Source organism: Urocampus carinirostris, chromosome 3 (assembly GCF_059441175.1).
Source record: "Urocampus carinirostris isolate Australia breed hairy pipefish chromosome 3, RoL_Ucar_1.0, whole genome shotgun sequence".
NCBI classification, from domain to species: Eukaryota; Metazoa; Chordata; class Actinopteri; order Syngnathiformes; family Syngnathidae; genus Urocampus; species Urocampus carinirostris.
The window spans coordinates 49,355,509-49,377,261 of NC_142351.1; the positions used below are offsets into that span (position 1 = coordinate 49,355,509).

At 39.0% G+C, this 21,753-nt stretch overlaps 2 protein-coding genes across 2 annotated transcripts in view; one reads left to right on the forward strand and one right to left on the reverse strand.

Annotated features, from left to right (window-relative positions):
* The window catches only part of LOC148369956 (piezo-type mechanosensitive ion channel component 2), a 71,339-nt gene extending 60,408 nt beyond the window's left edge, over positions 1-10,931 (reverse strand). The window contains exons 1-6 of the mRNA XM_088329834.1: positions 10,868-10,931; positions 3,152-3,253; positions 3,008-3,053; positions 1,047-1,206; positions 763-976; positions 440-653 (exon numbers count right to left, since the gene is read on the reverse strand). Of these exons, the coding sequence (XP_088185960.1) occupies positions 440-653; positions 763-976; positions 1,047-1,206; positions 3,008-3,053; positions 3,152-3,253; positions 10,868-10,931 (800 nt within the window). The remainder of the gene's footprint in view (positions 1-439; positions 654-762; positions 977-1,046; positions 1,207-3,007; positions 3,054-3,151; positions 3,254-10,867) is intronic.
* Positions 10,932-19,440: 8,509 nt separating this feature from the next.
* The window catches only part of gnas (GNAS complex locus), a 34,951-nt gene continuing 32,638 nt past the window's right edge, over positions 19,441-21,753 (forward strand). The window contains exon 1 of the mRNA XM_088332203.1: positions 19,441-19,997. Within this exon, the coding sequence (XP_088188329.1) occupies positions 19,859-19,997 (139 nt within the window). The 5' untranslated portion in view covers positions 19,441-19,858. The remainder of the gene's footprint in view (positions 19,998-21,753) is intronic.

The window sequence follows — 21,753 nt, forward strand, 5'->3', positions numbered from 1 at the left end:
AAATCTACCCTGAGGCCTTCAGGGTGAGATTTGAAGGCTTTAGCCCATAGAATCAGAATTGGAGGGAGCAGTTTTTGTAGCCATTCAGATTTGGAGTTGGTGTCTGAACGGAAGCTAGTGGACTTTGAGCAAAGTTGTCTGGCTCCTCCGCTGTACGGGGTGAAGCAGCAGTGGCAGCGCCCGTCTGGCGCGACGGGGATAACGGCGGTATAAGTGAGCAGACCTCCATCGGACCCTGAAAATGGGTGCGTGGCGGGGCCAGGCGGTAAAATCTCATCCACCCCGACCTGAGTTCTCCCAGATAAGTTTCACTTCCAAAAGCTGGCTGCTTAATAAGAACAGGTTCGTTCACCAACGACAAATCAATAATTTGCTATGGAGCTGAAGGCATAGTTGTGAATCCACCGACGGCCACCGACTTTTACAGATAACAGGATACCTGGCATAGATATCATCAGGCGGTACAAGCTGCTGGGACAAGGGTAGCTGGTAGATGTATAGCACTAGAAGGTGCCCTCCACAAAAAATGCTCATCATCACACACAGAGAGCTGAAGAGAAGCAGACTCATCGATCGACCAATCACCCACCACCACACCAATCCGAGGAATGTCCCAAAATATACGCCAGACGTTATGGACGGAAGAGTGATACCTGGGGATACACACACAAACAAAACATTTCCCATTCCAAAAGCTATGACACATCCTGAAAAAGGGTGCCAATTCTGATGTCTATGTACTGTGTACCTGCTGCACTTTACCTGCAACTCCCAGTAGTAAAGTGACAACCACTTTTCCTGCTGTGTTCATGATGGTGGACAGCAGCAACCTCAGGCCAGCTGCAAACATCAGCAGCTTCTGAACGAACTGTGGTGGAGCTGACTCAACCGGCACAGTGCTCTCATCTGAGCTCTGATCTGAACTCTCTGAGCTTTCGCTTCCTGCATCGGATTCTGTGTCGGAGGTCTCCAGATCCTGCCAGAAATTAAACAGGTAGTCATGTCACAGATGGTTCTTCATTCACTTTGTCTGCCTGACTTCTTACCTCAGAGTCAGAGGGCGGGATCCCGTTTTCGTGGAGGTTAACTTGAGGTGCAGCTCGCAGTAGCTTCTTGCAGAGTCTCATTATAAAGAGAGTTGTGACGAGGAGGCCTACGTCTGGTGCTAAGAGACGCACAATGTTTCCTGGATCGACAGAACTGAATCTGGAAGTTAAAATTTAATAGAAATGTCTCAGGTTTATTTTCTTCATTAAATAAGTTAAACCAAAAACTGCACCAAATCAAAGATTGAATTCAGACAAAGTTTATGTGAAATAGTTTCATGATTTCATAATTTCAAAATTTGGGACCTTGTATTCCTTAATTTAGAGCTCGAGTGCATCACCATTTAAAGTGTAAGTAAAGATCTTCCTCTTTATTTAGTCCTACAGGTATATGAAAACGTAATTGCCTCCTACCCCTGTCAAATCACAAAGCAACTGTAACTAACCAAAGTATTGTGGAAGCTGAGTTAAACTACACAGTCCACACCCAAAATTGATTGTCACGATCTGTGTTGAATTAAGAAATCACTTAAATTGAATATGTTGGACGAAGTGAGATAGGCTACATAATCTCAAGTATACAATTGACATGACATGATCCAAAGAAATTCCACAGGAAATTAGAAAAAAAAGTGATTAAAATCTATCCGTCCAGAAAAGGTCACAAGGCCATTTCCAAGGCTGTAGGGCTCCAGAAAACCACTGTCAGAGCCATTATCCACAGTGGAGAAAACTGGGAACATTGGCAAACCTTCCCAAGAGTATTTGAACAAATTATGATTACTTTTTTACTTATTTCTCCAGATTACCAAGTACCATTGACCACTCTCCTGTTTTGATTCCTGCCTTCGGTTCCGACCTGTTTCTGCCCCGCGTTACGATCTACTCTCCTGCCCTGGCCATCGACCTGCCAGCTAAGACGTATTGATTCTGCCTACCTGTCACGGAACTGCCGTTCCGTCCAAGGCTGCCAGCGACCGACAACCATCGGCTCCCAAAGCCAGCTCTGTCAGCTCAATCCAATAAAGATTCCTTTAAAACGAACGCAATTGAGTCCGAGATTCCATTCTGGGTCGTGACACTGATTGTCTGAGCTGCTTTGCTACCTCAGGACCATGACAACTTGCTGTGGTTGATGGATAAATGAAGTCTGGTGTTTACTAAAATAAACTAAAGGACAAAGTCCGGCCATCAGTTTGTGCCCTCAAACTCAAGTGGTCTTGGATCATGCAGCAGGACAACAAACCTAAAGCACACCTGAAGGTCCACCTGATGCAAAAAAAAAATAACCAAATCAAATGTTTTAGAGTGGCTAAGTCAAACTTTTAATTTTAATCCAATTGAGATGCTGTGGTGTGACCTCAATCAAGCAGTTCGTGCAAAATAGAAAAACAATTACGGCAGATTTGAAACTATTTTCCAAAGGAAAGTGGGCCAAAATTCCTCCACAGCATTGTGAAAGAATCATTTCCGATTGTCGTAAAACGTTTAATTTCTGTTATCGCTACAAAAGGTGGCCCGATTACTTTTTCACATAGGGCCAGATAGGTTTCGATTTTTTTTTTTTGCCTTAATAAGTCTTCAATGCTGCATTTTGTATTTCCTTGGATTGTCTCTATGATACTAAAACTAGTTTGATGATCTGAAACATTCGTGTGAGATAAATATGCAAGAAAAAACTGAAATACATTTTCGTAGCAATATATAGTGGGGCTGAAATCATTAGTTTTAGGTAATTATTTGGGTTGAGTCCCCCTTAAAGACTAAACTGTAAAGAGCCGAATAGCATAATCTTAATAAATGACAGACGTTCAGTTGGGATGACCCTGTAAAATCCAGATAAAATAAAGGTCAACTAGCTTTCTTGTCCACTGTGACACTAAAGACTACTGTTTGTAATCTAGGTATAATGAAGTTAAAAATACATTGAATTTGATAGCATCAAATGTGACACCTCGTACCTCACAATGCCCACATGGTAGAGGAAATCCTCCCAGAAGCCGCTAACTGAAAGATTATGCAAAGCACAAAAGCTGACTAAGACACTTCATATCAGTACATAGTAATTTTGGAAGGCTATAAAAGTCCCTTTTTTGTTACTATACCCTGTGGGGTGATGTAGGCAAAAGGGATCTGCATGAAGCACTGCAGGGCCAGAAACATCAAACTAGTGTAGATGATCCTACGCAGGAACTTCCCTGTTTTACCTAAAGAGAAAAATAAAAGGACAGAAATTCATATCGTCACTTAACCCACACTTACTGCACATAAATGAGTGTGCCAGTTAACCAGGGGTGGGCTAACTACAGCTCGCAGGCTGGATTTGGCACACCGATGGATTTTCTCTGGCCTACAAAACAAGAGAAAAACGAGCACATCGTGTCAGACGGTGATTCGTATAAACGTTTTCTTTTTTCGTCTTTTTGGGGGTTTGGACTGTATTTGAAACAGTCCTTTTCTTACATTCACCATTTTCATCCTAGAATTAAAGAAAACTTTGAGCACGTGCGAGAATTCACAGGCTTAACATGTCGCTTGGATCATTTAATATGTTTAATATAACTTTTGAAAAGTAAAAATCACCTGTTTTTAACCACCTCATTTTGAAAAGGCTGTGGGGTGAGGCTTTCCTCATAAACGCTCAAAGTACAGCTCACAACCAATGAAGAGGAGCCGTGATTGGTCATTAGCTGAAGTCTGTTTGATTTTCTCAGACTGTGTTCCTTAAAATGACAGCCCCCAACATGGAAAAAAACTCAGATGGATATTACTCATCTCATCAGCCGTACCGCTTATCCTCATTAGGGTCGCGGGGGGGCTGGAGCCCATCCCAGCCATCTCCGGGCAGTGGGCAGGGGACACCCTGAACTGGTTGCCAGCCAATCGCAGGGCACACAGGGACAGACAACTCATCCGCTCATTCACAACAAGTGACAATTTGGACTGGCCAATTCACCTGAAATGCATGTTTTTGGAACGTGGGAGGAAACCGGAGTGCCCGGACAAAACCCACGCAAGCACGGGGAGAACATACAAACTCTGCACATGAAGTCTGGAGCTGGATTTGAACCCACGACAGGTTCCCATGACATGAACTGTGCCGCACAAGCGCTAACCACTGCTATATATTCTACTAATACCAAATACCTACACGGCATAACATTTTTAGGAAATCATTCCAGTTTAATGAGAGTCTGAATTAAGACTTTGCAGTTTACATAGTACGTTTAAAGCGGCTTTATTGTTTTGTTTTGTTTTTAAATAAGAACATTTTGAATATAAAAATGGCGCTACATTAAAGGACCTGTATGGAATTTGTGACTTTTTTACTCGCTTCCACCATCCCGTCTTGTGTCATATTCAAGCCTATTCCAGCTCATTTATAATGTGCGTGCGAGTATATGCATTTCTTAGGTTCACTTGAATAAATCATTTTTTTCATCTTTCTTGGGGTTTGGTTTGGCATTTGGATGTACGTAAAGACGGTCTCATTACGTTCACAATTTTCATGATACACTAACAAATGGGAATGAAAAAAATGAGCATGACGTCACTCACTACCCAGCACTTCTCCCAACTCCCAAACCTCCTCCCTAATGAGTTCTGCCCAGAACAGTTTTAAGATAAAAGCAAATGGGTGTGGTGGATAGGACTCATATAGGACTCATTGAACTAATTCGGGCATTGTTAACACACATTTAATAGAAAAAAAAATAATAATTTAAAACTTTTTACTGACACCTCAAACGACGCATCCCAGCTTTGAGTAAACAAAGTTGCAAACTTTCAAAGCATTTAGATACTCTACTAAAGTAGTGTATACCAAGTTGTTACGAGTGTTTACTAAGTGTTTTTCTTGTGTTTACTTTCTTTGACAAGCTTTATCATTTTCCACAGGGGGCATGGCAGCTGAGTGGTTAGCTCTGAGGTCAAGGGTTCAAATACAGCTACCAGCCTTCCAGTGCGGAGTTTGCATGTTCTCCCTTGCGTGTGTGGGTTTCCTCCAGGTACTACGGTTTCCCCCCAACATTCCAAAAACATGCGTGGCAGGATAATTGGTAACTCCAAATTGTCCCTAGGTGTGAATGAGTGAGTGAGTTGTCTGTCTCTGAGTGCCCTGTGACGGGCTGGCAACCAGTTCAGAGTGTCCCCTGCCCACTGCCTGAAGATAGCTGGGATGGGCTGCGACCCTACTGAGGTTAAGCGGTGCAAATAATGGATGGATGGATTTATAGTTTTTCACCTTTTTGTGGCAAGTTTGAGAGTAGACTGGGTAGTATTATTGTAGTTAATCATTTAAATTTGTATTAACAGTGTTTGTGTTCAATGATGGTAGTAGACTGACCCCTTACCAAATTATTTGAATTTCACCACTGAATTAAAACCGATTCTATCAAACAAAGTAGAAGTCCCACTTTGGCTTTGTTGGATATTTGTAAAATAAGGTTGAATGCATTACATGGTATTAACGATTATAGCTGAGCCAGCATCGTGTTATTGACGTTCGTTTTTTGTAAAAGCTTCATATTACTTCAACCTCTCTCCTATTATCCATATACATCATACATAATCTCGCAAAAGCTGTGAGTTAGCATTGGTTTCCATAAACCTGACAAATACACGCATACACATGTACAGACCCTTGCACAATGCTGCACACACACTTGGGCACTTAGGCTGAGGAAGGCAGGCTCATCTTAGTAGCCTGAACGTCATTGTGGGTTGGATGGAGCTTTAAGAGACTTAAAGACTGAAAGGCAAACAGTTTTTAGATGGACAGAAAATAAAAAAAAATGGCAAAATGCTGACTTCACATTTTTTAATTCCTCACTGTAATTACCAAGCTATGTATAATTGATTTGACTGCACCTACCACATCCTTTTTACAAAGTGCGTATTTGTGTGTGAGGGGTAGCTGGGAAGGACTGGAATTTTTACACTATGGCTGGGGTCAGGAACTTATGGCTTGTGAGCCATATGTAGCTCCTACTATGATTACATATGACTCGGGGATAATCCAGAACCTGCTCTATTACATAATGCACTGTTTCATACAGAGGTAGTTGACGCACGTGCGAAAGGTAAAGCCAATTGCACACCTACGCTTAAGATTTGATCAACGCTGTCTTCTATTGTAGGTCACTTTTAACTGAATAAAAATGACAAATATGTATTTTAATTTCAAAAGCACACATATTAGAATAAATGTAACTCAAAGGAAATAAAGCATAAAGAAAAGTTTCAAATGTACCTGCTTTCTGTTGAAAAAAAATTGAAAAATAAAATGAAGATAGTTTTGACCCAATTACAAGAAATTATAACATTGTACTCCCAAGTGCATGGGTTTTAAAACAAATAATAATGTACAGTGTATCTTTTCATAAGGTCGGACATTTTTCGAAGTTGACAAAATTTGTCACGATCCTGCACTCTTGAGTCCTTCTTATCTATTTTTGTCAAAATTATTAGGCCAAAATCAACTCTTTAGAATACCTAACTTTGTCTTTGTCAAGCATCATCAATTTACAGCATGAGACCTCGGCATCCATCCCGTCCATCCATTTTCTAGTCATACTGCTTAGCTTTTATTAGGTCGCAAGTAAGCAGGATCTTTCCTCTCACTTGCATTGCATGAGAGGCAGCATGAATCTAGGATTGGTTGCAGACCATTCTTAAAGCTAAGTCCTGTTGTAGTATATTTCGAAGTACTGCATCGACACTCAGTGCCAAGGCTTAGAAAGAATGTTTGGTTTTACCATTAGCATTGGTTAGCCACTTTTTACAATTGTATGACAGTTGAAAATCATTATTATAATCAAGTATTAAAATAGAAGAAAGATAATAGCAGATGTTTTTCTCGTGTTTATTTATAAATTTGACAGCAAATCATATAAATTAAGATCCAAGAAGCATGCGAGAGGAAAAACTGATGGATGGATGGATGGATGGATGGATGGATGGATGGATGGATGGATGGATGGATGGATGGATGGATGGATGGATGGATGGATGGATGGATGGATGGATGGATGGATGGATAGATGGATGGATGGACGATCCTCAACCTCAGATATATGTTGTGTTTCAAACAGAATTGTTACCAAAAATCTAAGAGGACAATCACCTTTCAGCGTGAGCAAACTTGGATTCGGGATCAATGGTAAGTTGAGTAGAAACAGAAAGTAGATCACAGAGAGCCAATTGTATCGAAAAGCTGCAGCTGTAATGAGGAAACAAATAATAATTGATGAAGTTCATACTTATAACAATCAGGCTTTGTGCACCTGTTTCGGGGCCAAATTCTTTCACTTTTTAAGGACTTTCAAAGCCAATTTTCCAATTTCTCCAGTACCATTAAAAGAACAAATTCCATGGGAATTAATCCATAGCTTTGTTCTTTGAGGTTGCTGAGTGCTGCTTGGCTTAAAAAAGTATCAGAACATTTGATGAATCCTAACCAAAATATTAAACCAGCAGCTATAAATCACTGAATGGGGTATGAGAAAATGTAATTGAAACTGAGTTTGTCTGCCCCATTTCATTAGTGTTTGCTGTCATCTCCTTTTGGGTCTACATAATATCACATTTTCTGGATTTTTTTTTTACTGACAGCACTCGATGCATCAAACTGTAGAGAAAGTAATCTCAATTATTCTAAAGCTAAACATATTTGTGAACTTAGCTACTGTATATATTTACTAGTCATCAGAGACACTATTTTTGTCCATTTAACATGCTGGCTTATGGACAAAGTATGTTCAAAAAAAAGAACGATTTCTTGACGTTGTTGTTGTTGACTTTGATTACTAAAATAAAGTTGCCATCTTGCTTCTTGTATTTACTATCTGCGATCCACAACCTTTTTGTCAATGGGCTGGTATAAACTGACATGAATTTTAACGCTAGGGGGCAATGACGCCTAATATGACAATGCTATTTAAACTAATGTAAGCTGCCATTAAATGCAATGGCAAATCAAATCCACCAGAGTGTCAGCATCAATTTTAAGCAGACTTTTTTTCCTTCATTTAATACGTGGTCAATTGAGTAAGACTGTCGAGAAATATGGCAACAGTTTAAATCATTTCCAAGCACTACACACAAAAATCAATCACTTTTCAAACCATTAAAAAAAAAGCATTTGAATTCAGGCATTTTCAAGGATTTCAAGCACCCGTACGAAGACTTAATGATATACAGATAATAACAATTGGAATGATAAAGAAATCATCTCTCACTATTCCACAACTATGAACGTATATATTTTCCATGTATTTTATAAGTGTTTGATCATTTTAAATCATATGTGCTGTATAACATATATATATATATTTTTTTTCTTTTCTTTTTTCAACATTTTTTTTTTGTTAAACCGATATCGACTTGCTCATTTCAGCTCTCATCTAGATCATCTCATCTCATTGGTAGCCTACAGCAACGTTATCAAGTCTAGGAAGACAATGAGAACTGATATTCTGACATCTTTGTTGCAAATTAAACTCAATTTTGACAGAATCTGTTCGAGAACAAACCAACTGTAGAACAGATGGGGTTTGCGAAATCCTGCACTGCCATTAAACATGAGCAACACTTAATTTACTGCAAGTGGGGAAAGAAATAACAAAGATACCCAAAGAATCATTTCTGATGTCTATTTGGTAAATAATAAAAACTTGTTAACCCGAAATTATCTTTGTTTTTAATCCTACATAGTCCATCTCACTGTCAGTAAATATGTTCTGCGTTGTGCTTGTAAGGTTTATTATCACTTAAAAATGGTAATTGCAATCAGTAATAATGGGAGGAATTGTCTGAGGTCGACAGGTATGTTATACCAATTGATATTTGGAGCTTTGAACAATGTGTCGTTGCGTTATGATTCAGCATTTTATGTTTACAGTCTAAAAATGAAAGCTGTGTGCCACCAAATTATCATTCACATTGTTGCTATTTCTTGAGCAGGTAATACAAAACCGTGTTTAGAACATGTACAAGTCCACCATTAAAATATGTATGAAAACTGATACTACATTTATGTAATATCAGTATGAGATTTTTTCTAAATCTAGAAGTTTTTTTTTTATAACTGTCGGAATGTTTAAATTACACTGATAATATTGTGGGACATAAATTCTCTAAAAGAAATAGCAGTTTTCATGACTCCAAAATGTGTAATATCTGCAATTGAATCATGATCCATGCAGGGTGAACCAGACTCAGGCTCTAAATCAGCCAGAATTGGCTTCAGCTCAATTGCAATTCTAATATTGGCAAGCGCTTTATAAAATGGATCATGGATTTTAACGTGTAAAATACATTGGTAAAAAAAGGACTACACAAGCATTTTTACCACTGCAACGTTGTCTTTATTTTTACTTCTCAGACGACATTAATTCTGCTATCTCACATTGAAATGAAAAATACATACAATTTATGTGGATTTAAGATATAGTTTGTGCACATCCATGAGCGCTTAACCATGAGTGTTTGTGTTCATGCATGGTCCATACTTTAGAGATTAGAATATAGCTATTGATTTGCCCTTTTAGTGGTGTTATGTTGTTTTACTCTCAATCAATTGTGATTTATGATATTTTAGTGCACATATGTTTTTTTCCTATGTGTTTTTAATTTTAATATTTCAATTACTACATAAGTCATCAAAATATTAAACTATTAACACTATTGTGTGCATTTTTTTTAAAATAAAATATAACATGTAAACAGGACTATGTGAATGTCAAGTAATAGAATAATAAAGCACTACTGAATTTTTTCTGTTGTACAATCATCTTCATTATTATCACCATTAACATTCATTTTGTTATAAAATATTTCTGTAGGTACTCTTAGTTAAAAGCAAATAAAAGTGTAAAAACATTGTCACCCAGACAGTTTTTTGTCTCCTTGAAAAAGTCACACTTTTATCAATTCAATCAGATGTCCAATATCTAGGTACTTTTGCCCATATTTATCTCTTTTTTGGCCAGGTTCTGATATGGCTTTTTCGTTGCCACTCGCATTTTGGAGCTTAACTGTAGATGTTGACCCTGGTGTTTTGCAGGTACTATTCAACCAGGGTGCCAGTGTAGGACATGTAAGGCATCTTTTTCTCAAATTCCAGACTTTAATGTACTTGTCCTTTTGCTTGGATGTGCCTCCCGCTTATCTTTCTACCCTGGTTAGTTAAAGCCTGTTTGTGCTGTTCTCTGAAGAGACTACAACTTGAGTTTCTTGGCAATTTCATGCATTGAATAGGCTTCATATTTTAGAACAAGAATAGAGTGCTGGGTCTTACACAAAAGTTATCTTTTTCTGGCCATTCTGAAGGTTTAATCAAACACGCAAATGTGATACTCCAGATACTCTACCTGTTCAAAGAAAGGTCAGTTTTATAACTTCTCGAACCAGCTAAACTGTAATGTGTGCTAACATCCTTGCAGAAGGGTTTTCTAATCATCTGTTAGCTTTCTAACGCGATCAGGAAACAAAATGTACAACCCTGGAGTGCCGGTTTCTAGAAATGAGCCTCTATACATCTCTACACATACACACACACACACACCCATATATGTGTGTGCATATATATATATATATATATATATATATATATATATATATATATATATATATATATATATATATATATATATATATATATATATATATATATATATATATATATATATATATATATATATATATATATATATATATATATATATATATATATATGATATATATATATATATATATATATATATATATATATATATATATATATATATATATGATATATATATAAATTTGCAAAAACTCACCAGCTAGCAAGTTAAGAGGCAGCAATAAGTTGTACAACATCCCGACTACCATGTCCCCAGCCATGATTGCGTCCTCTTGCGATGCTGATCTTCCTTACTTTACTTATATATGTCATTACATGTAAGATCACATATTAAAAATTCCCATGGTCCCACACTTGATCCAAGAGAAAGACTAGTACAGAAGAAAGTTTGGGAGCCTGGGAGCCCGACAGGAATGGGAAGAAATCTCTCACGTATGAGGATGAAGAGAACCTCTGCTCCTCTTCAGTCTCTCTGCCACCCTCCCTCCCCTCTCTCTATTTCATTCTGACATACTAATGGCTCGTGACCAAACATCTCTGTTACTACGCTGAAATTGAGGCTAATCTCCCTCCAGAGACCTTCTGCTGTCATTATAATACCGACAATCATAAATATAATCCTTGTAAAAAAAAGAGTGACGCGGTGAACTTTTATTGAGATTGAGATTGTCATCCTTTGCCTTTAGTCTAATTTTCACGAAAGTTCACTTGAATAACTCTTTGCACGAAGTTAGTTATCTAGCCTTTAGCATTTCTGATCCTTAGTTCATGATCTCAATGCACTTTTGATTGCTTGCTGTGGCATAAGGCTGGCTCATCAGATTTGAGTTGCAGGGTGAGGGAAAGTGTATCTAATATTCATGGGAGCGAGGCCATTAGGCACTGGTGTGACGGCATGGGAATAATCAACGTTTGGATGAACAAAAACAGATTTTGTTTTTGTGAAATATTTGGAAATGATCATCACCCCCAAGAATAATATGACTCACGACTGAATGGTATATAAGGGTTTATCGAGGGTACTACTTAAGTTTAACCTAGTATTATTGTTGCTATTCTTATATCAAAACTGTTATTAATATCATTACAATTGTTGTTATATCACTGGTATATTTGGTGGGGAAGATAAAGGGGTAGGTAAGGTAAGCCGATATCAATACTTGCTCAACTATTAAAGATTCTGGTAATTGTGATTGTACACGTTTGAAAAGTCTCATTAACGAGAACAAATTACTAGATGACAGTCGGTATGGCTCTAGAGAAAATAAATTGTACGGATCTGGCATTGAATCAGTGAATGAAGTTTAATAGGGCACAGCACTCAAAAAAAACAGTACCAACCACTAATCAAAAAAGGTATAACAACATATTTTCTCAAAAATGCTCAACAATGCAAAAATATTATACATAAACATGTGCCCAAAGGGAGTAAGCTGAAGCCAAAAATGTTAAGTACCCACCCCTATTATTATTTTTTTTTTGCCTTGCAGAAAGATAACAAAATGAATAACAGAACTGTACCACACAAAAGAAAGTCAAACAACAAGGAAATTACTTTTCAAATTTCTAATAGTATTGCTAGTAAATCATATAGAATACAATACACAACTGTGATTGATCTTGTGGAATATAAAACACAAAAAATAGACAACAAGGTACATTCTGTCTGCATTTTCATAGATTTGAAGATAGCTTTGACAGAATAAATCACAGTATACTACTTCTAAAGCTACAGAAAAAGGAAGAAGGGGAATTGCTCATCACTGGGTTAAATCACATCTCTTAAATAAATCAAAATATGTACAGATTGGCGACAGCAATTCAAGTCCTATGAGCATTAACTGTGGAGTCCCTCAAGGGTCTGTATTAAGACCTTTATTATTTGTATTATAGATAAATGAATCAGATTTGATCAATGTATTAATTTAAGGTACTATCAAAATTATAATATATTCTAATGTCTGAAGTCACTGTAATATTAGGCTTGGATACAAATCTACATAAATTGCAAGCAGAAATGACCAAAGAACCAACAAAGTAAAATAACGGCATATGTAAATAATATAATCAAATGTATCATAAACAAATGTTATGGTATATGGGAAATCCAAAGATTTAAATACAAATGAAGATAGGTGATGTTAAAATAGGTAAAGTTAAAAAGTATACATTTCTTAGAGTATTCCCATTATTAGCCATGATATTAGCTGGAGACCCCATATAAAGAGCATACAATCCAAATTAGAAAAATAATAGCAGTTATGAGTAGATGCAGGCTTAAATTTGACAAAACCCTTTCTTATAATGTAAGGTTAGTTCAGTTTGTCTTATTTACGTGACAGGTATTTTATAGAGATTTGGGGAAACACATATAAAAGCAATATAGAATCGCTTATTCGATTACAGAAGAAAGCTATTAGGATTATGTACAGCGCTGGGTATAAAGAACATATAAACAAACTTTGATTTTCAACAGAGCAGACAGTCATCATCGCAGGGATTCCATAACATTAAAGTCCAATATTCTCGCACAACATTGAAAAGCCATTGCGCACCCGTAAAGGTGTTCATTTATGGAACGATCTTGATTAGGACTTTTAAAAATATCCCTAATTAACATCAATGTAAAATAGTATATTCCATATGCATTTTAGATAAATGTACTAAAGAAGATTAATATACAGTGGGACCTCGCTATTTCGCGGTTCCACGTTCGCGGGTTCAGAACTTCGCGGGTCTAAAAAAAAGGAATAATAAAATGAAATAACTGAAAAAAATACAAAAAAAATTAAAAATTTTAAGCATTTTTGAAGGGGCACTACTTTGTGGATTTTCACTTTTCGCGGGTGGTTTTAAAAGTACTGTATCGAGTTTCTTTGGCGATTGACCTTGAGGGAGAAGGATGAGCATGGTCGTTGCACAAGGCATGCATTTTGAGCTACCATACCGTCACTCTGATGCATGGCATCTTTTAGAAGAGGGGTCTCCAACCTTTTTCAAGCTAAAAGCTGATTTTTGTTACTAGTTATCACGAAGTTTTATATGCATTTCTAAAATAACAACTTGTCATCTTATTACTATGTTGTTACTATGCTATTACCAGGTTACACATTGGAAGTTGGATTGAACAGACTCAGTCGGGCACTAAAAAAATTATTTCACTAGAAAATCACAGTTAGCAAGCACTATTTTAAGAACAGGTCCGCGGGCACCTGTGCTTTCGTTAAGAAGCTACCTGGTGCCTGCAGGCATTTTTTCACAGACCCCTGATCTAGAACATACTGTATCTGTCAAGATTCTGGAACAGAAGGCTGGTAAGAGGACATTCTGTTATTATTTAAATGCAGTGTTGGGAACCTTACTTTAAAAAAAAAGTAATTAGTTAAAGTTACTACTTTTTCGAAAAGGTAACTTAAGTTAGAAACAGAATTACTGTACAGTAAACGTAATGTTGGCGTCTCTCGCTGCAAATAGTTTTTTTTCTACTTTTGCTAATTGATGATTTGTGCTCAATAAAAGTAATTCAAAAAACACCAATAAATGGGACGAGAGGTTTGAACTCTTTCTTGCGCATGTCAGTTAAGTCACGTGACTATATCATCGCAGACCATTGAGTTTTAGTATTTGCTGCCGACCCTACATCTCTAATCTCTTTACTCTGGGGGGATTCTGGTTTTTAGCTGACCAATGTTTTCTTCTGTACAGAATTGAAACAATGCTGCCACCCTGTGTTTAGCAATGGACCTTGACGTGAACCCTTCTGACAAGATGTCCAGAGTTGGTTGATTTTATACAAAATTTACTAACCACAGCAAATTATTTATTATTGTATACAACGTTATCTTGGGGGACTTTGTCTTCAAGATGAGCTCCAGTATTAGTGATTGGAATTCCGGCTCTTGATAGAGAACCGACTGTTCCGGCTCTCTCGGATCCAAAACGGCTCGTTAGGTTGTTTTTGTTGCTTTAATCCAGGGATGTCAAATTTATTTCAGCTCAGACACCAGTTGGTATAAAAAAAAAAACAAGAAACGTCGACCGGAGTAGTATATTAAAGGGAAGGAAGGAAATAATCAAAGAAATAAAGAAAGAAAGAAAGATTCTATTCAAGTTGCTGCACTATCGTCACAATTTTGTCATCTAAAGTTGATTTGATAAACACTGTTTATCCACATTTAAACTATGCCGACTCCATCAAGTATCACAATGAAATTGTTTTCAAGAATTAGGACGCTACTGGTTGGATATTTTAGGAACTTCAAAAACGGAAATACTTAAAAAATGTGTACCTTGGCAAAAGAAAACAAAATCATGTCAATTACAGATTCTGTTCATAAAAACTGGAGCATATTATGTGAAACCTTAAGGTAGATAACAAATTAAATGCATTTCAACTGTTCTACTCCTTCGTATTGTAACTTCTTGTTATCTCTGTCATGCTGAAACAGACCACCAAATGCATACCTGTCAACCTATACGGTTTTGCCATACAAAGTACGTTTTTTTATGCATTTTAAGACAAGTGCGACGTACAAGGAAATCTGTACGGAAAAAGGCAAATTTGTCAATGATGGGTACCATCCGGTATACACCGACTATCACGAAACGGCAAATCAATCCAGTCAAAGGAGTTCGCTGCGGAAGCCTCTATCTCGGTATCGTTTTTTTTCCCGTTGCAAACAAAGCGAGCGGTTTGATGCTAATGTGCGCATGCGTCTGCCGCCTGGGAATTTCCCATCATGCATCATTCCGAAAAAAATATAAATAATAATGCTGTAAGATTATTTTGTATTTTTACGGGAAAATACGACAGTTTGTACGGGCATGGAGCCGTGGAGGTTCACAGGTATGCAAATGACAGTATAATTCAAGGAATATTTTTTGTATATCTCTAATAACAAAAAGTCTCAAAAGGTTGCACAGACCACCATTACAACATCTCCTAATTTCGGAAAGGTGAGTCTCTAAAGCCTTTACTCAAGGAATGGAAGACAATTCTGGAGTGGGTTGGGTGTGTTACATTTTTCATTGGTGCTTTGACCAACTTCTGAATCCAAACAAAATAACCTACAGGCATGAAGTCAAATGAGCAGGCTGGCCCAGCTGTGTAGACAAGAATCTCCACTTTAATGTAGAGAAAACCAAGGAGATTGTTGTTGACTTAAGGAGGGTGGAGTCAGATTCAAGCATGCTCCACTCATGATCAATGGTGCTGCGGTAGAGAGGGTGAGCAGTATCAAGTTCATGGGTGTGCCAGGACATGTCCTGGAGCCTAAACATCGCACACATCCTTGGCCCATCAATGCCTGCAATTTCTCCGCAAACTCAGGAGAGCTAGTGCCCCAACCCCCATCATGCTCTCATTCTATAGAGGTCCCATCGAGAGCATCATGACGAGCTGCATCACCGTGATGTATGGTGCCTCCATCCTGTCCTGCCAAAAAAAACAGCAGCACATCGTGAGAACAGCAGAAAAGGTAATTGGTGGCCCCCTCACGCCCCTCCTTGAAATATACAACGTGCAAAGCCACCTGAATTGCAGGTGACCCCACCCATCTCACAGACTCTTCAACCTGCTGCCATCAGGGAAACAAATGCAGTCTCAGAGCCAGAACCAGCAGGCTCAAGGATAGCTTCCCCCATCACAGGCTGTCAGGACTATGAAGTCTCTCCTTGTCCTACCCCCTCCTCACCCTCTGCCATCTACCAAATCACAGAAAACTGCTCTATTTCTGGCTATACTTTTATATTTTTACATTTCTTTATTCGAAAACCTTTATATCTTTATATTCATACTTTTTATTTTTAACTTTGTTGCTATTTGTTATTTGTATTGTGCCTTATTTATTGCATGTTTGAACATGGGGAAGAGGAAGTCATTTTATCTACAATGTGTTTTATGCATATAGAATATTTGACGATAAAGTTGAAGTTAAGTTGAGATGAGTTGAATAACTTTACAACAAAGGGTGTAAAGCAAACTACAAAGTGTGGGAAACAATCATTGAGTCAATTAACTCGCTTTATGTTTTTCTTACCCTCAAAAATAGCCACCCAGTCATTTATCATTTCTAAATTACTGAGATATATTAACCCAGGGGTTGCCAACGTGGTTTTCGCAGACACCTGATAGCCCCCTAAGGAAAGCCAAGTAGACCGCAGACTGGTTATGAAAATAGCTCACCAGTTATGGGTCATTAAGATTTTATAGTTACGTGACTTTTTAGCTTTTGCCTGAGTCTTTTTAACCCTACTTCCAATCGTTAACCTGGTAAAAACATAGTACATTTGGTAACTCAATTGTTGTTAAAACATGGTGCGTTACTCTGCTACTTTCCAAAGCAAATCATGAATTATAATGTCTTTTGTTTCTCGACGGAACCTCTTATTACACAACCTTCACGCCATACTGAACACGTTAAGTTAGAAGGATGAGTGTGTTTATTTCTACATACAAAACACAACTCTATACAGTTACAGTGGCACCTCCTCAAGCACAGAGCAAGAGAGCGTATATTTTCTCCCTACTGATATTCTTTCTACTATGTACACTTGTATTGAAAATCAGGAGTCAGTTTATATGCGCATATTTGGTTGTGTCACCAATAGCGAATGGTAGGCAGGACATGGGGAGGGGGTGTGGCTTATACAACAATGAAATCAATGTGGCAAACATGAGCACAGAATTTACGTTAAAAGAATACTGAATTTTTGTGTATTTACTTGTAAAACTCATCTCATTAGCTGCACCGCTTATCCTCAGTAGGGTCGCGGGGGTGCTGGAGCCCATCCCGGCCATCATCGGGCAGTGGGCAGGGGACACCCTAAACTGGATGCCAGCCAATCGCAGGGCACACGGGGACAGAGTTGACTCACCAATTCACACCTAGGGACAATTTGGACCGGCCAATCCACCTGATATGCATGTCTTTGGAATGTGGGAGGTAACCGGAGTGCCCGGAGGAAACCCACGCAAGCACGGGGAGAACATACAAACTCCGCACAGTAAGTCCGGTAGCTGGATTTGAACCCACACAGGAGGCTCCCAAGACCTTAGAACTGTGCCGCACACGCGCTAACCACTGCGCCGCCGTGCTGCCCCAGACTTGTAAAACTGTTTTTGAAAATCATCAACCCTGGAGAAAAATTAAAATACACCTTACAAGTTGTCTGGAAATAGAGAAAGAAATATTTGAGTGTTTTGAAGACAAAAGACAAAATGGATAAAGAGTGTCTTAGATGTATTTATTTGCTAGCTCTCAAGATTGCTCAAGCCTAGAGATATTAAAATGTTGGAGACCCCTGTGTTAACTGGATGATACGTAAACTAACTGCTGCTTTCCTGTTTCGCTTCAAAGCAGTTTAACTAATGTAACAATTTTTTAAATTTTTAAATGAAAATTAGGGGATAAAGCGAAAACAACATAATCATTAAGCCCGATGACCCTGTTTTTGACCTTTTTTGCAGCCTTTTGCTACCCGGAAGTGTGTGTGACGTAAGGTCACGTGACCAAGAAACCAGCACTCTTTGGTCCCACCCACAAGCGTCATAGCCCTTCTCTCTCCCTCTCTACCCCTTATGTCTCTCTGTCTGTCTCTCTCTCTATCTCCTCTTATGTCTCGCTGCCTCCCTCTCTCTCAATCTCTCTGTCTCTCTCCCTGTACTCGCACGTATCTCTGTCGTTCGCTCTCAGTCTCTCTCTCTCTCTCTCTCTCACTCTAACCCCTTATGTCTCTCTGTCTCTCTCTCCTTCCCAGGGTTCAATGAGCGCGCCGTGGCCCCACCCCGTCTCTCTCAGACTCTTGCCTACCTCTATGCAGGCGCCTATTCTCGAAAAAGAACAAGAGACGTGTGCGAGAAATAGAAGAAAAAATAATTATCACGAAGAAGAATCACTTCCCCCCCTCGCTTTTCGACTTCCACAAGCCTTGGCCGGCCTAGAAGCGACGACGGTGGCGGAAGAGGAGGAGGAGGAGGGCGGCCTAGGCGGCGCGAATGTACTGCTACGACTAGCTAGCTTGTGCGCTTTTTTGGCATTCGGGTGAATATAAACGCACATGCACCGCGCTAGTCTAAATGTTTTTTTCTCACACTTGCTCGGAACTATGGGGGAGGAATATGCATTTTTGTGTACCAGCTTGCGTGTGACTGCACTACAGGCCTCATGTAGGCTCCCCTAAGCCCAGTCTGACAGCCAGCTGCTTTTCATTCTAACAACAAACCTGGAGACATTTTGGTGCTACTCCTCTCCACACACATAAACAATTAGCGTCTTCGTTTTCTGCTTAAATTGTGACTGGGGAACATTTACGCGGGGAATTTGCATTGCAATTGACCAGGAGAAGAGTGTCACGCTGCAGGATTGCTTGCGATGTGAGGAGCTGATAAAACCGAACCAGGGACGTGCGCACACGCTCCAGAGCCCCAGAAGAGGCCCCCTTATTTTTGAGGAAAAAAAACAACAACCCTAAGAAGGAAAATTCGAGAAAAAGGTTTTCAGAAAAGGCCCAGGAGACTGTAGCTCCCCGGTTATCTGCAGAGACGTGGTCCGGAAGCTATGAAAATATCACACATGTAGCGGCAGTTGGGTGTTCTTCCCGTTCCTGCTGTTGTGCCCTTTATCAACCAGAAAGACACGGATCAGAACCAACTTAACCCTTGACAAACAAACTCACATTAAAAAGAAATGTGTGTTTTGAAAGGAGACTTGGGACCGAGCTGCTCCACCAAGCGTGTGAGCGCCACACTCACGCCGTTGAGCGCTGATATTTACCGGCAACAGTGAGACTCAATACCCGGGTTCTTCATTTGCCAGTCCAACCGTTGCTCTCAGGATACCAGTTCATCGTCCTCTGCTGGAACGCCAATAACGTGCAACTTAAGTGTAGGCAAGCTAAGGAGAAGGTGTATCCGGCCTTGTCAGTTGCATTAGCAGCATCGTTTTGGACACCAAAATTCCCTAGTGCGAAAATAATTTGGACCTGGTTTCCGAGGCGTCCATTCACCAGAAACTTTTTTAAACGAGCAATTTATCCGTGGCCGTGGTTCACCTGCCTAAACCACGGAACAAAAAGGACGTTGTTGACTGGTTCACGTTGCCGATATTCATTTACTCGTGAAACTAAGACTAACTTTACTTGCTCCTGGACGACCCATTTTCTCCATTTAACTTTTCCCTGCGGGAAGATGGGTTGTTTAGGCAACAGTAAGACTGAAGACCAGAGAAATGAGGAGAAGGCCCAGAGAGAAGCAAACAAAAAGATAGAGAAGCAACTGCAAAAGGACAAACAAATCTACAGAGCTACTCACAGGCTATTGCTTTTAGGTAAGTCGTTATGTTTTTGGAGCAGAGCAGACACTTTAACTGGTTAAACTATTCGTGGCATTGCAAATAAAAGGCTTGGCAGAATTGCCAGGCGTTAGGAGATGTTGTTTCATTCAATTTCAAAGATTATTTTGTAATTGTATTGAAATTTTTTTTATAATTTACCTTTTTGACTATGCAGCTACTGTTTGTGTAACATTAATGTCTGAAACACAACTTGCTGTAGAAGGGGGCAAACTCAACATGTGGTTGTGTGTTGGGAGGTGGGTGGGTTTCCACTCTGCACGTTACATAAGAGTTCTTGACAGTCTCTCCGCCATTAACTCCTCCTCTTATGTTGATTTAATGCTGTCACTTTTCGTCAAGGAGTTGTCTACTCGTTGGAAGTAAAAAAAAATACATTTACATGACATGCATGTAATGTCATGCAGTGTGCATCCAGGATTACACACACCCTCATTTATGTTGTAGAGGAAGTTGTGGCGAGTTTAACAAAGCAGGAAGACTGGATTCACACATTTTTTTAAAAAAGAGGAAAAAAAAGGGCTTTGCTGTCCGCCATATCTGACATTTCCTTGTATTTGCTTTTCTTGTACCTAAAAGAACAGCCAACGGCATTGGGTATGTTTCCATGTAGGCAATCATCAGATTAGAAATGAACTTTAGCTATTATTACAATTATGTAAAGCTGTGCAAATTTGCAGAAAAATCCAATTTAGCTCTTTGTCCAATTGCGAGTACTTTTAATGTTGGGTTAGTCCTGTCACCCTCAAGATTTATTTTGTGCATGCATACGCCTTTGATTACCGTATTTTCCGCACTATAAGGCGCACCTAAAAGTCTTAATTTTTTTCAAAAGCTGACCATGCGCCTTATAATACAGTGCGCCTTATATATGGCTCAATATTAAATCGCAAGGTCTCGCAACTTACTCAACAGCCGCCGACTCGAATTTCCCCCGAACGTGGAGTAGTCCGCGGTGTATGCTGGGATTTATATACCTGCGTTTCATTGGCTAACCAATGTGTCAATCATCATTTGAATCGATCGCTATTGGCTAAAGTATTCGGAGCTTTGGATAGGCTAGAGGGCCGAAACAAACCCTGCAATTGGCCAAAAAGATGTGTCAATCATCCGTTAAATCGATCGCTGTTGGCTGAAGTTATTCGGAGCCTCGGATTGGCTAGAGGGCCAAAACAAACCGTGCAATTGGTCGAAAAAGATGTGTCAATCATCCGTTAAGTCGATCGCTATTGGCTGAAGTTATTCGGAGCCTCGGATTGGCTAGAGGGCCAAAAAAAACCCTGCAATTGGCTGAAAAAGATGACTGAATAGCAAGCTTGCTAAACTACGCCATAAAGAAACATGTTTCATTAGTCTGTATTTGTAAACATTTTACTCTCCTGGATTTACTACACTCACGGTTGTAAGAAGACCATGATTGCGTATCATTATTGAACGTGAGAACTTAGGTGAGTTATGCGGCTTTATATTTTCCCGGTATCTTGTTTTAGAACGATCTTGATGTTGCTGTGATGAGTTGAGTGAATTAAACTCAATTCTAAGTGTTTATTGTCATATGCACAGTAAAGTTGCGATCGAAAAAGAAAATAGAAACTAAGAAATGGTTGGCATTTCTTGAATCCCAAGACTTTAACCTTCCGAAAGATATTTGAAACGATGCATTTGAGTGACATCGTACGGACACCGCATCCGCACGTGTCTACGACACGTATTTGCTTCTTTGCAAGCTTTG